At 52.3% G+C, this 15,762-nt stretch overlaps 1 protein-coding gene across 1 annotated transcript; it reads left to right on the forward strand.

Annotated features, from left to right (window-relative positions):
• The first annotated feature begins 1,556 nt into the window (after positions 1-1,556).
• On the forward strand, positions 1,557-14,591 carry hells (helicase, lymphoid specific). Its single transcript, XM_080507087.1, has 23 exons — positions 1,557-1,692; positions 2,513-2,631; positions 2,706-2,821; positions 3,070-3,192; positions 3,475-3,516; positions 3,599-3,632; positions 3,831-3,889; positions 3,975-4,016; positions 4,678-4,905; positions 5,055-5,237; positions 5,806-5,949; positions 6,504-6,700; positions 7,475-7,565; positions 7,639-7,800; positions 7,908-8,056; positions 8,424-8,568; positions 8,663-8,746; positions 9,489-9,608; positions 9,707-9,823; positions 9,911-10,070; positions 10,240-10,336; positions 12,719-12,795; positions 14,178-14,591. Exons 1-23 carry the CDS (start codon positions 1,685-1,687, stop codon positions 14,261-14,263), a joined length of 2,583 nt encoding a protein of 860 aa, XP_080363213.1. The 5' UTR covers positions 1,557-1,684; the 3' UTR covers positions 14,264-14,591.
• The last annotated feature ends 1,171 nt before the right edge of the window (positions 14,592-15,762 follow it).

A 15,762-nucleotide genomic window follows, 5' to 3' on the forward strand; every position in this document is an offset into this window, starting at 1 on the left:
GGGGAGGCGGCTGGTGACTGGGCCCAGGACAAGCCGTCCAGGGACACCACCCTCAGAGGACAACTGGTCCACGGATGAGACTTGGGACATTTTGGGAGAAAATAAATAACAATGTAGTTTTACAAATATCAGGAACCCGAACGGGTCAGAAAGCAGCTTCCGACATGTTAATGAGATCCTGAACGCATCACTCACTGCAAACCCTATTTTATGTTTCTGTGTCAAATACACTTAATAACTCTTCCAAATGTGTTAAATATACTTTGAAATCCGATCCTTCAAATCAATAATGCTGAAAACAAATTGTTGTGGACGATTTCTCCAGAATCCTGTGGACGAGTTGTCCGAGCCCCTGGTGAGCAAACCCCTGGGAGCAAGGCATGTTTCCTGTACTTCAAATAGAGACCTTCCTGAGTATTCCTGAGTCTCCTGGTCCCTGGATGTGCATTGTGGCGCTACAATATGTTGGGGGGGGGGGGGGGGGGGGAATCCCACATTCACAACACTTTCACTTAGATTTTCATATGTTATGCCACACATTCACGTGATTTAATTACTACATATTGTAGCGTCCCGCAGGCCGTTGGAATGACCACGACGTTCTTGATAGCAAAGCCGCTTTATTGCTTCTAGAACCTGGTTACTGTAGGCCGTAACCACGCCAACACAGAACACAATCCCAAACGAACCTGGCTGCTCTCTCGCTCATTCACGTCACTCTTCGCTCTCCTCAGGCCGACGCACCCAGCACACCTGACCCGCCCCTATTCTCCACCCGCAGCCACTCACAATCCAACGGTGCATTCACTGAACAACAAAACAATCGGAACCATCAGAACATCATTAACAGACAATAAATTCACAACTATATTACAACTGCAGAATATTACAATATTTTAAATATATCAAAAAAGTTTTAATCTTAGATAAAGATATAAAATAATCTATATAAGATATATGTATGAGATACTATTACTAAAGCAATATTGTCTATACTAGGTCAGTGGTGATGTCATGATAGTAAAACCTTGTTCACAGGAAGTGATTGTTATGAGACAGGAATCACAGTGTCCCTGCTGGACATCATATATTTTATACACTTCACAGATTCGCGCGAAATAACGCTTAGGTTTGGTCCATGTTTCCCGCTATAGGGGTGTAAATATGTTACAGCTCATTCGTTTGAAGGGACTAATTGTTGGAGTCAAACGTGTATGATTGTACCTTTAAACGTTGATGTTTTTACTTGTTCCGTTACTTGCCAGTTTCTTTGAACATGAAACAAAGTACTTGCTCTGCCCTACGGAACACTCGCCCCCCCATCTCACAGTGGTTCCGTCCTGACTGGCGCGAAACGAGAGATCCCCGCCCCTCCGGAAAAGACCAGAGAGAAAATCAAGTTAGCGGAGAATAAGGGCCGTTGGCTTTCAAAATAAAAGAAATGGGCGTGTCTTTTGTGGCTGTGCGCGTAGTTTCTGGCAGTGGGTGCTTTTATTGGTGCAGACATTGACCGGATGTCTGCGCTGAAACGAGCTGCTTGTCGGCAGGGGACTAACGTGGGACTGAAGCACGTTCAACTCTTTTTATTTGTAACATTAGAGGTTAAACCTTCACTTTTACTCAGTTCGAAAACCATCCCTGCTTTCCACACCGTTCACCCTTTACCAGGATTCTGCTTCTGACGATGAGCTGGTGAGTTTTCCTGAGTTCGACCTCCTTTGTGGGTCCTGGATGGGTTCAGGAGGAGATCGTCTTACTAACGTTTAACCTGTAAAGGTGTGCAACTGACGCACATTCACTCTTTAGTAAGTCTGTTTGTCGATGGGAAAACAATTTGAAGGGACACTTCCTGTTATTAGAAAATACTTTTAAAGAAGCTGGAAACCTGGACGAGGAGTAGAATCAAAGACCTGCAGGAGTAGAATCAAAGACCTGCAGGAGTAGAATCAAAGACCTGCAGGAGTAGAATCAAAGACCCGCAGGAGTAGAATCAAAGACCCGCAGGAGTAGAATCAAAGACCCACAGGAGTAGAATCAAAGACCCGCAAGAGTAGAATCAAAGACCCGCAAGAGTAGAATCAAAGACTAGTAGGAGTAGAATCAAAGACCCGCAGGAGTAGAATCAAAGACCCGCAGGAGTAGAATCAAAGACCCGCAGGAGTAGAATCAAAGACCCGCAGGAGTAGAATCAAAGACTAATAGGAGTAGAATCAAAGACCCGCAGGAGTAGAATCAAAGACTAGTAGGAGTAGAATCAAAGACCCGCAGGAGTAGAATCAAAGACCCGCAGGAGTAGAATCAAAGACCCGCAGGAGTAGAATCAAAGACCCGCAGGAGTAGAATCAAAGACCCGTAGGAGTAGAATCAAAGACCCGCAAGAGTAGAATCAAAGAATGAACTTTCACGTGGTTTCATAAATGAAGCTGTTATTTTCAGATAGAAGTCTCACACACGTGGTACAGGAGTAACAAACGTGACGGATTTTGCTGTTTGTTTGCTACGATGCTGCTAGCCTGCAGGAAGGAAGCCAGAGCGCCTCGCCTCGCTGCCCCAAACCTGACGAGTCTGAGGCGCCGCTGGGCACCGCCATGGAGACGGGGGCCACCGCCATGGAGACCGGGGCCGACCACGGTGTGTTCAGACCCACAGGAAGCATCACGGGGGTTTTTATCAACCTTCACATGAACACTGTGATTGTTTTGAAGATGTGGCGGGGAAAGCTGAGGGCTCGTCTGCTGTGGTCATCACCAAGGAAATGGAGGAAGAGGAGAAGCAGCTGATGGAGGCGGGGGAGAGGAAGGAGAAAGAGATGATGGAGAAGGTGTGTGTGTGCGTGCGTGCGTGCGTGCGTGTGTGTGTGTGTGTGTGTGCGTGTGTGTGTGTGTGTGTGCACTATTCATTAAAAGATCATTTCAGAACCAGTTTGTTCAGAAATCATTCAAAGCAGTTAATTGTATTGATATAATAAAAAGTAATCAGTCACATCAGCAGCTTCTAAGTAAAATGTGACATTGAGTGAAGCTCCATGGTGACATGTATTGTTTATCGATCCAAACTGACCTGGATCAGGTCCGGGAGTCCTGGGAGAGGGACTCTCAGGACCTGCGCTTCAAGAGGCTGCAGCATCTGCTCCAGAAGAGCAACATCTACTCCAAGTTCCTGCTCACCAAGATGGAGCAGCAGCAGAATGAGGTGGGTTGGTCTCGTCTCGTCTCGTCCCCTCCCCTCCCCTCCTCTCCTCTCCTCCCGTCCCGTCCCGTCTTGTCCCCTCGCCTCTCCTATCCTCCCGTCTCGTCGCCTCTCCTCTCCTCCCGTCTCGTCCCGTCTCATCTCGTCTCATCTCGTCTCATCTCGTCCCGTCTCATCTCGTCCCGTCCCCTCTCGTCTCGTCTCGTCCCGTCTCATCTCGTCCCGTCCTCTCTCGTCTCGTCCCGTCTTGCTGAATCACTCCTGACGATGTGTCAACAATTTTAGGAAAAGCTCAGGAAGGACAAAGTGGATAAGAAGAAGAACAAGGTGAAGTTGTTCTCCTGGACAAAGAATCACAGCTCATGTTGAAAGTCCTCAAACTGTCTGAACTACTGCTGTTTCCTTTCAGAAGCAAAATGCCAAAAGTCCAGAGGTTGGGAAAGGTGAACTGAAACACACACACACTAATCTCGGTCCATTCTAAAATTGTACAAAGGAATGGATGTCTGTAGTTTGTTTCTAAACTCACGAGTGACCAGACTGAAGCACCACCGATTTATTTCTTAAATATCAGTTCTTCCTCACAAAATAGCTTGATACACAAGTTGGTGCCTCCCAACACTTGGTGTACCGATCTGCAGGTAAAAAGAAGAGGAGGAGGGAGGACGACTTTAAAATAGCCGATGTGATGTCAAAGGAAGTAAGTCCACATCATCTTGATTCTGTTTCACTGCTTTATCATGTCGGAGCCGTTTGTTCACTTTGGTCTCATTTCTGTCTCCCAGGAAATCATTTCTCATGCTAAGAAGGCCAAAGTGGATGTAGAGGTGAGGACTTCCCAGTGTGAGTGAGGACTTCCCAGTGTGAGTGAGGACTTCCCAGTGTGAGTGAGGACTTCCCAGTGTGAGTGAGGACTTCCCAGTGTGAGTGAGGACTTCCCAGTGTGAGTGAGGACTTCCCAGTGTGAGTGAGGACTTCCCAGTGTGAGTGAGGACTTCCCAGTGTGAGCGAGGACTTCCCAGTGTGAGCGAGGACTTCCCAGTGTGAGCGAGGACTTCCCAGTGTGAGCGAGGACTTCCCGGTGTGAGCGAGGACTTCCCGGTGTGAGCGAGGACTTCCCGGTGTGAGCGAGGACTTCCCAGTGTGAGCGAGGACTTCCCAGTGTGAGCGAGGACTTCCCAGTGTGAGCGAGGACTTCCCAGTGTGAGCGAGGACTTCCCAGTGTGAGCGAGGACTTCCCAGTGTGAGCGAGGACTTCCCAGTGTGAGCGAGGACTTCCCAGTGTGAGCGAGGACTTCCCAGTGTGAGCGAGGACTTCCCAGTGTGAGCGAGGACTTCCCAGTTTGAGGCTGCATGTCTTGGTCTGCCAGGGTTAATTCAGACAGTTTGAAGATGTGACGAGGTCTACAGGACATGTCCCTCTACAGGACAGCGTCCCTCTACAGGACAGCGTCCCTCTAGAATGACGAGACATGTGCTGGTTTCCAGGAGGAGGTTCCGGTGAGCAGGAAGCTGCAGGCCGAGGATCTGGAGAAGATGAGGGACTCAAACCAGGACATCAAGAAGAGGCTGTCGGAGACGGTGCGGGACAAGGCCAAGCAGCTGCTGCACCCGTCCAGGACGGTGGACGGACAACCTGTCCCCGCTCAGCAGCCACTGCACTTCACCGGAGGGGTGATGAGGTGGTACCAGATCGAAGGCATCGAGTGGCTCCGGGTGAGGAGGAGGAGGAGGAGGTGGAGGAGGAGGAGGAGGAGGAGGAGGAGGAGGTCCGGTTGGTCTCATGAGGAGGTGGAGGAGGTGGAGGGGGTGGGGGTGGAGGAGGTCCGGTTGGAGTCTCCTGAGGAGCTGCTCCTTGTCCTCAGATGTTGTGGGAGAACGGGATCAACGGGATCCTGGCGGACGAGATGGGTCTGGGAAAGACCATCCAGTGCATCGCCCACGTGGCCATGATGGTGGAGAAGAAGGTCACCGGGCCCTTCCTGGTGGTGGCGCCGCTCTCCACCCTGCCCAACTGGCTGAAGGAGTTCCAGCGCTTCGCTCCCGAGGTGAGTGGCTGTGCGCTGGAGGGACGGACGCCACGTGTCCCCTGGACCGGCCGTCCTGTCCCCTGAGGACATTTATTGCCCAACTTGAGCCGTTTGATTGGATCACAGGATCTGCAGAGCAGTGGGGGTGGAGCTCTGGGTGAAGCAGCTCAGGGTCCAACCCAGCAGGGGGCGCCGTGGTCTGACTCCGCCCCCTGTCTGCTCAGATCCTGCAGTGAAAACCAACCAACATGGCGGCTCGGACACAAACTGTCTCTTTGGCGACTGAAACACTTGAAGAGTGTAAATGTGTTTCTGTGCAGCTTAGCGCTTTGAGTGATGCATTCAGGTGCATCACGTAACTCCGCCCTCTGCTGCAGCAGAGACATGACATAATGAACATGATTAAAATACGACTGATGGCCATTAGCACACGGTACTGCTGACGTCTCGAGGGGTGGGGGAGGGGTTTGGGGGAACTGGCATGGCAGCCATGCTTGAAAAGAAGACCGTTGAAAGCGTCCAGGTCCACTGCTGCTGGACTGGCTGGAGAAGGGCTTGTGACTGTGTCAGCCTTGTGGCCCCCCAGGTGTCGGTGCTGCTCTACCACGGCCCCCAGGCGGAGCGGGCCAAGCTGCTGCAGCAGGTCTGCAGACCCCAGGGGGCCCTCAACATGTACCCGGTGGTGCTCACCTCCTTCGAGATCGCCATGATCGACCGCAAGTTCCTGCAGGTATGGTTTGTGTGGTAACCAGAGCTGGTTCCAGTCAACCAGCAGTAGAGTGAACAGTATGGTTTGTGTGGTAACCAGAGCTGGTTCCAGTCAACCAGCAGTGGAGTGAAGAGTATGGTTTGTGTGGTAACCAGAGCTGGTTCCAGTCAACCAGCAGTAGAGTGAAGAGTGGTTTGTGTGGTAACCAGAGCTGGTTCCAGTCAACCAGCAGTAGAGTGAAGAGTGGTTTGTGTGGTAACCAGAGCTGGTTCCAGTCAACCAGCAGTAGAGTGAACAGTATGGTTTGTGTGGTAACCAGAGCTGGTTCCAGTCAACCAGCAGTGGAGTGAAGAGTATGGTTTGTGTGGTAACCAGAGCTGGTTCCAGTCAACCAGCAGTAGAGTGAAGAGTGGTTTGTGTGGTAACCAGAGCTGGTTCCAGTCAACCAGCAGTAGAGTGAAGAGTATGGTTTGTGTGGTAACCACAAGAGAGATGGTGAAAGTCAAACCATCAGTAGCTCTGCTGGGGGACGGACAACAAGCCCAGGAATTCTAAAGCAGCGTCCCCCCCTGCAGCGCCACCAGTGGAAGTACCTGATCGTGGACGAGGGCCACAGGATCAAGAACCTGAACTGCCGTCTGGTCCGAGAGCTGAAGACGCTTCCCACCGACAACAAGCTGCTGCTGACCGGCACGCCGCTGCAGAACAACCTGGCCGAGCTCTGGTCGCTGCTCAACTTCCTGCTGCCAGAGGTCTTCGATGACCTCAAGAGGTGCGTCTCACGTCTCAACTGTCCCAGCAGATCTTCTACGGTATCAGAAAGTCAACCTTGAAGATTGCAGATGTATTTGAAGTTTAATCTTTGACGTGACGTCACAGGTTGAACTGGTTTCCTGTCATCAGTGAACTCTGCGGATTCCTCAGTTCTCCATCCTGAGTTTCCTGGTGGTTGAACCTTCAGAACCTGGTTCTCCACCGCAGCACAGCCACTTTGTCAACTAGTGTAAAGTCTTTGACTTCTAAATTCACTGAAGAAGTTGGATCTTGACATCCCAACGGGATTTGAGAGGAAGTTTTTGAAGAGTACTCTTTTCTCTTTCTGGACCCACTTTGTGTATCTTCATTTTCAGAAGTGAAGAAGTTTGATCTTTTTTCTTCTTTAATCTATTTCGTCATATTAACGTACATTTCTGCAAAATATGGCAGAATTAGCCTACAGGCTCTTTTTGCTCTGTCGTCCCTGGACAGTAAAGATTCTACACTTCTACATTTAATACAATGAAATCAAATACTAATTGACCAAAGAGGCTTTGTCTTGGAGGGACAAACAGTCGCCTCCTGCTGTCCTCTTGTCCTCCTGAGAGCTGACGGCAGGACAAGAGGACAGCAGTCAGCAGGACAAGAGGACAGCAGTAGGCAGGACAAGAGGACAACAGCAGGACAAGAGGACAGCAGGACATGTGAAGGGACTGTTGAGGCGTGGACACGTCCAGCGGTACCATGACGACTAATGGCGTCTCTGTGTCCCGCCATGTTTGCTGCACAGCTTCGAGTTGTGGTTTGACGTGGACTCGCTGGGGGACACTGAGACGGTGGTGGACGAGAGGGAGCAGAACATCCTGGCCATGCTGCACCAGGTCAGACCTCCACTGGGACCAGGCCCACCAGACCTGGACCGGGTCTCCATGAAGCCTCCTCTGTTGGTTGCAGATCCTGACCCCCTTCCTGCTCCGGAGGCTGAAGACGGACGTGACGCTGGACGTCCCTCCGAAGAAGGAGGTCATCGTCTTCGCCCCCCTGACCCCCAAGCAGGAAGTCTTCTACACCGCCGTGGTCAACAACACCATCGCCAGGGTGCTGGGCCAGGACCAGGTGAGCCTGCTTCAGGTCCTGGGCTCAGCCTCAGGTCCTGGGCTCAGCATCAGGTCCTGGGCTCAGCAGGACTCAGCAGGTCCTCACCAGGTCCTCTTCCTGTGCAGACGGAGGACAGGGTGTCTCTGTCGTCCAGCGGCAGACCAAAGCGTCACAGTCGAAAGGCGGTGGACTACAGTGAGACAGACAGAGACACACCCAAAGACCTGGACAGGTACCTGGAGAGGGTTCGTCAAGACCGGGACCAAGACCAGAGGTCAGACCTGTTCTCTCCTTGACATTTACTGCAGTGTCTCACGTTGACTAATGGTTGCGTGTCCCCTGCAGTGTCTCACGTTGACTAATGGTTGCGTGTCCCCTGCAGTGTCTCACGTTGACTCATGGTTGCGTGTCCCCTGCAGTGTCTCACGTTGACTAATGGTTGCGTGTCCCCTGCAGTGTCTCACGTTGACTCATGGTTGCGTGTCCCCTGCAGTGTCTCACGTTGACTCATGGTTGCGTGTCCCCTGCAGTGTCTCACGTTGACTCATGGTTGCGTGTCCCCTGCAGTGTCTCACGTTGACTCATGGTTGCGTGTCCCCTGCAGTGTCTCACGTTGACTCATGGTTGCGTGTCCCCTGCAGTGGTCCTCCAGTCCTGGACATCCGGAGCCCGTTGGACGCTCAGATCACCCTCAAGCTGAAGAACATCATCATGTTGCTGAAGAGATGCTGTAACCACCCCTACCTGGTGGAGTACCCCCTGGACCCGTCCACGCAGGACTTCAAGGTCTCTCATACACACACACACACACACACACACACACACACACACACACACTGTGGTAGTGTGATGGAGGACGATTGTCCTGTGTCCTCTGCAGATTGATGAGCAGCTGGTGAAATGCTCGGGGAAGTTTCTCATCCTGGACAGACTGCTGCCGGCGCTCAAGGAGCGTGGACACAAGGTGAGACACGAGGACAGGTAGACAGGAGGGACAGACGTCCACCGTCTCCATGACGGACCAGAACCCACATGGTTCAGGATATTTGGCTTTCAGAACGTAGAACGTTCCTCCTCCAGTGACATCATATCATCATTAATGGTGATTTCCTCGTGGCAGACGGTTCACTGAAAGGTCAACAACAGTGGGGGTCTAGTGTACCAGGAGCAGTGGGGGGTCTAGTGTACCAGGAGCAGTGGGGGGTCTAGTGTACCAGGGGCAGTGGGGGTCTAGTGTACCAGGAGCAGTGGGGGGTCTAGTGTACCAGGAGCAGTGGGGGGTCTAGTGTACCAGGAGCAGTGGGGGGTCTAGTGTACCAGGGGCAGTGGGGGGTCTAGTGTACCAGGAGCAGTGGGGGGTCTAGTGTACCAGGGGCAGTGGGGGGTCTAGTGTACCAGGAGCAGTGGGGGGTCTAGTGTACCAGGAGCAGTGGGGGGTCTAGTGTACCAGGAGCAGTGGGGGGTCTAGTGTACCAGGGGCAGTGGGGGTCTAGTGTACTGCAGTACTGAGCACTTTGGCTCCTTAGCTAAAAGTAGAAACTCAATTGAACACAGTTAAAAAGACTCTCAGGGTCTGAAAGAACTTCAAAAGGCCGACAGGGAAAATAGTAAAGATCAAAGAGTAAAGCTTTACAAACATAGAACAAAAGAACTGTCATAAAAGTGTGTGTGTGCGTGTGCGCGCGTGCGTGTGTGTGCGCGTGTAGGTGCTGATCTTCAGTCAGATGACCTCCATCTTGGATCTCCTGGTGGATTATTGCTTCCTGAGGAGTTTCCAGTTCAGCCGTCTTGACGGCAGCATGTCGTACGCAGATCGAGACCACAATGTGAGTGTGACACACACACACACACACACACACACACACACACACACACACACACACACACACAGCTGTGCTGACTGGGAGTGTCTGTTCCCCCCCAGATGGAGAAGTTCTCGTCAGACCCCGAGGTGTTCCTGTTCCTTCTGAGCACCAGGGCCGGGGGCCTCGGCATCAACCTGACAGCCGCTGACACCGTCATCATCTTCGACAGTGACTGGGTGGGGGCTCCGGGGCCACGGGGGGGGGGGGTGGCGGACTGGGGGAGAACTCTGCTGTACAGCTGGGCTGATGTCTGCTCCTCTCAGAACCCCCAGGCAGACCTTCAGGCCCAGGACCGCTGCCACCGCATCGGACAGACCAAACCTGTGGTGGTCTACCGTCTGGTCACTGCCAACACCATCGACCAGAAGATCCTGGAGAGGGCCTCGGCCAAGAGGAAGCTGGAGCAGATGGTCATCCATAAGAGTGAGACTCTGCAGGGGCTGGGTCCCCGTAGGCCGGCTGGGTCCCGCAGGCCAGTTGGGTCCCCGCAGGCCGGCTGGGCCCCCGCTGGCTGGGTCCCCGCAGGGTCCCCGCAGGCCGGCTGGGTCCCCGCTGACCGGCTGGGCTTTGAACTCCTTCTGCTTTGTTACAGACAAGTTCAAAGGAGGGAAGGCGGAGCTTAATCAAAGCCGCGGCTGCATCGACCTGGACGAGCTGAAGGAGCTGCTGAAAGCCAGAGGAGCAGAGAAGTAAGGAAGCAGCTGTACGGTGTGGCGCCTCCTGCTGCTGGGTTCCACTTCACCTGCAGTTCCACTGTGCAGTGGGGGGTGGGGGGGGGCAAAACAACCGTAAACCAGTGGTTAGCATGTTCCGTCCCCCTCCGCTGAGGCAGCTGGCCCTTCGCTACGGTTCAGGAGAAGCAGCTCCCACAGAACCCTCATTCACCAGAACCGACATTCACCAGAACCTTCATTCACCAGAACCGACATTCACCAGAACCGACATTCACCAGAACCCTCATTCACCAGAACCGACATTCACCAGAACCGACATTCACCAGAACCGACATTCACCAGAACCCTCATTCACCAGAACCCTCGTTCACCAGAACCGACATTCACCAGAACCGACATTCACCAGAACCGACATTCACCAGAACCCTCATTCACCAGAACCCTCATTCACCAGAACCGACATTCACCAGAACCCTCGTTCACCAGAACCGACATTCACCAGAACCGACATTCACCAGAACCCTCGTTCACCAGAACCGACATTCACCAGAACCCTCATTCACCAGAACCGACATTCACCAGAACCCTCGTTCACCAGAACCGACATTCACCAGAACCCTCATTCACCAGAACCCTCATTCACCAGAACCGACATTCACCAGAACCCTCGTTCACCAGAACCGACATTCACCAGAACCCTCGTTCACCAGAACCGACATTCACCAGAACCCTCATTCACCAGAACCGACATTCACCAGAACCCACATTCACCAGAACCGACATTCACCAGAACCCTCATTCACCAGAACCGACATTCACCAGAACCGACATTCACCAGAACCGACATTCACCAGAACCCTCATTCACCAGAACCGACATTCACCAGAACCCTCGTTCACCAGAACCGACATTCACCAGAACCCTCATTCACCAGAACCGACATTCACCAGAACCCTCATTCACCAGAACCGACATTCACCAGAACCCTCGTTCACCAGAACCGACATTCACCAGAACCGACATTCACCAGAACCCTCATTCACCAGAACCGACATTCACCAGAACCCTCATTCACCAGAACCGACATTCACCAGAACCCTCGTTCACCAGAACCGACATTCACCAGAACCCTCATTCACCAGAACCGACATTCACCAGAACCGACATTCACCAGAACCCTCGTTCATCAGAACCGACATTCACCAGAACCGACATTCACCAGAACCCTCATTCACCAGAACCGACATTCACCAGAACCCTCGTTCACCAGAACCGACATTCACCAGAACCCTCATTCACCAGAACCGACATTCACCAGAACCGACATTCACCAGAACCCTCATTCACCAGAACCGACATTCACCAGAACCCTCGTTCACCAGAACCGACATTCACCAGAACCGACATTCACCAGAACCGACATTCACCAGAACCCTCATTCACCAGAACCGACATTCACCAGAACCCTCGTTCACCAGAACCGACATTCACCAGAACCCTCATTCACCAGAACCCTCATTCACCAGAACCCTCATTCACCAGAACCGACATTCACCAGAACCCTCGTTCACCAGAACCCTCGTTCACCAGAACCGACATTCACCAGAACCCTCATTCACCAGAACCGACATTCACCAGAACCCTCGTTCACCAGAACCGACATTCACCAGAACCCTCATTCACCAGAACCGACATTCACCAGAACCCTCGTTCACCAGAACCGACATTCACCAGAACCCTCATTCACCAGAACCCTCATTCACCAGAACCCTCATTCACCAGAACCGACATTCACCAGAACCCTCGTTCACCAGAACCCTCGTTCACCAGAACCGACATTCACCAGAACCCTCATTCACCAGAACCGACATTCACCAGAACCCTCGTTCACCAGAACCGACATTCACCACCAGCTGAAACTAAGGATGCACCGATACTGGTGTCGGCCCGACGTGTACTGGTACTCGTAAAACTACCATCCATAACACTTCGCTGCCCGATGTGTCCTACCAAAACGCGTCACTGCAGACGTGGACGGCCATCAAGCAGCTCCAAGCTCTTCAGAGTCCTTTGCTCTATTGTTTTGGTCGTCTTTTTCCAAAATTGACGTCTGAATGATGGTTTGTGCTTCGCTGCTTAAATCGCTGCCCTGAAACGGAGCTACGCTACGTAAACTAGCTTTAGCAGCTAAAACTGCACAGTAGTACTGCTGGTACTGCACAGTAGTACTGCTGGTACTGCACAGTAGTACTGCTGGTACTGCACAGTAGTACCAGCACTGGTCTCAGGTCGTCCACCAGCAGCAGGAAATCGCTTCAGAACACTTGTGGACAGATGAGGAATCAAACCGTCAACCTTCCTTTTGGAGCCTCGTCTGATGTGTTCTGGTTCCCTCAGGGAGGTGAAAGCAAGCCGGGGCAAGGTGATCAGCGACAAGGACCTGGAGGTTCTCCTGGACCGCTCCGACTTACTGGGTGAGTCCGGGCTACAAATGGCTGGTCCTCCTGGTCTCACTGGACCAGGGCGAGTCCTCCTGGTCTCACTGGACCAGGGCGAGTCCTCCTGGTCTCACTGGACCAGCATCGTTTGTCTGAATGTTGTACAAAATGAAAAGCTGCCAGTTATTTTGTAATGGCCGACATGTTGAAGTATTATTTACCTGCACTAACCCTAATGCTAGATGCTAACCTCCAGAGTCCCTCCGAGGAGAATGCTAATGCTAGATGCTAATCTCCAGAGTCCCTCCGGGGACAATGCTAATGCTAGATGCTAACCTCCAGAGTCCCTACGGGGACAATGCTAATGCTAGATGCTAACCTCCAGAGTCCCTCTGGGGACAATGCTAATGCTAGATGCTAATCTCCAGAGTCCCTCCGGGGACAATGCTAATGCTAGATGCTAACCTCCAGAGTCCCTACGGGGACAATGCTAATGCTAGATGCTAACCTCCAGAGTCCCTCCGGGGACAATGCTAATGCTAGATGCTAATCTCCAGAGTCCCTCCGGGGACAATGCTAATGCTAGATGCTAACCTCCAGAGTCCCTCCGGGGACAATGCTAATGCTAGATGCTAACCTCCAGAGTCCCTCCGGGGACAATGCTAATGCTAGATGCTAATCTCCAGAGTCCCTCCGGGGACAATGCTAATGCTAGATGCTAACCTCCAGAGTCCCTCCGGGGACAATGCTAATGCTAGATGCTAACCTCCAGAGTCCCTACGGGGACAATGCTAATGCTAGATGCTAACCTCCAGAGTCCCTCCGGGGACGATGCTAATCTCCAGAGTCCCTCCGGGGACAATGCTAATGCTAGATGCTAATCTCCAGAGTCCCTCCGGGGACAATGCTAATGCTAGATGCTAACCTCCAGAGTCCCTACGGGGACAATGCTAATGCTAGATGCTAACCTCCAGAGTCCCTCCGGGGACAATGCTAATGCTAGATGCTAATCTCCAGAGTCCCTCCGGGGACAATGCTAATGCTAGATGCTAACCTCCAGAGTCCCTCCGGGGACAATGCTAATGCTAGATGCTAACCTCCAGAGTCCCTCCGGGGACAATGCTAATGCTAGATGCTAATCTCCAGAGTCCCTCCGGGGACAATGCTAATGCTAGATGCTAACCTCCAGAGTCCCTCCGGGGACAATGCTAATGCTAGATGCTAACCTCCAGAGTCCCTACGGGGACAATGCTAATGCTAGATGCTAACCTCCAGAGTCCCTCCGGGGACGATGCTAATCTCCAGAGTCCCTCCGGGGACAATGCTAATGCTAGATGCTAACCTCCAGAGTCCCTCCGGGGACAATGCTAATGCTGTGTATTGTGGAGGCTTTGATTACATCAGGGTTTGTTTTCCAGATAAAGAAAGGAGCACGAAGAAGGAGAAGGTTGGAGTCTTCAGGGTGATCGATGCCAAAGAGTCTGCCGACATCTCGCTCACCTGACCAGCCTGTCTGTCATCACATTGGTTCTGTTGTCACCTGACCAGCCTGTCTGTCATCACATTGGTTCTGTTGTTAGTATGTTGGAGGGCAGGAAGGTGGGAGGCGTCCAGTAGTTTAATGAAAGAGTGGAACCTTTGGTCTCGCTGCACAACGAACTGACCAGAACCTTCAGAGGCGACGGACCAGAACCTTCAGAGGCGACGGACCAGAACCTTCAGAGGCGACGGACCAGAACCTTCAGAGGCGACGGACCAGAACCTTCAGAGGCGACTCTCCACCTGCTGCTCAAACACGTCATGTCCATGTTGTCATGTCCATGTTGCAATAAATGCACTTTTATGTCATTAAAGCATGTCTGCAAAGTGAAACTTGATCTGAGCTCTTTAATCCTCGACACACCGTGACCCTAACCCTGGTCTGCTCCTGGTCTCCTGGTCTGTTCCTGGTCTCCTGGTCAGAGAACCGATCAGTGGCTTTAAAGTGACGACCTGCTTCACCTGGAGCTTCACCTGGAGCTTTGACCGTCACACTGAACCTCTGGAGAAGGAAAAGTGGCTTCTAGAGGAAATACTGATTAACGGCTGAGGCTGGACCAGGAAGACGGAGAACTTCAGGTACCAGAGAAGGAAAGTCCACGATGGGAGTTCACAGCTTCCTCTGTTACGTCGGGGCAAGGCGACATGCAGGGCGAGTTACTTGCTCAGGTAGGGCCGAGAGTTACCTGCTCAGGTAGGGCCACGAGTTACCTGCTCAGGTAGGGCCAAGATTACCTGCTCAGGTAGGGCCACGAGTTACCTGCTCAGGTAGGATGAAGCATCAAGAGTTACCTGCTCAGGTAGGGCCGAGAGTTACCTGCTCAGGTAGGATGAAGCATCAAGAGTTACCTGCTCAGGTAGGGCCAAGAGTTACCTGCTCAGGTAGGGCCGAGAGTTACCTGCTCAGGTAGGATGAAGCATCAAGAGTTACCTGCTCAGGTAGGGCCAAGAGTTACCTGCTCAGGTAGGGCCAAGAGTTACCTGCTCAGGTAGGATGAAGCATCAAGAGTTACCTGCTCAGGTAGGGCCAAGAGTTACCTGCTCAGGTAGGATGAAGCATCAAGAGTTACCTGCTCAGGTAGGGCCAAGAGTTACCTGCTCAGGTAGGGCCGAGAGTTACCTGCTCAGGTAGGATGAAGCATCAAGAGTTACCTGCTCAGGTAGGGCCAAGAGTTACCTGCTCAGGTAGGGCCAAGAGTTACCTGCTCAGGTAGGGCCGAGAGTTACCTGCTCAGGTAGGATGAAGCATCAAGAGTTACCTGCTCAGGTAGGGCCAAGAGTTACCTGCTCAGGTAGGGCCAAGAGTTACCTGCTCAGGTAGGATGAAGCATCAAGAGTTACCTGCTCAGGTAGGGCCGAGAGTTACCTGCTCAGGTAGGGCCGAGAGTTACCTGCTCAGGTAATATATTCATGTACGGTAATACTGTCAACGCGTTTATGCTAATGATCCACCTGATTAATTTT

Source organism: Blennius ocellaris, assembly GCF_963422515.1.
Source record: "Blennius ocellaris genome assembly, chromosome: 13".
NCBI classification, from domain to species: domain Eukaryota; kingdom Metazoa; phylum Chordata; class Actinopteri; order Blenniiformes; family Blenniidae; genus Blennius; species Blennius ocellaris.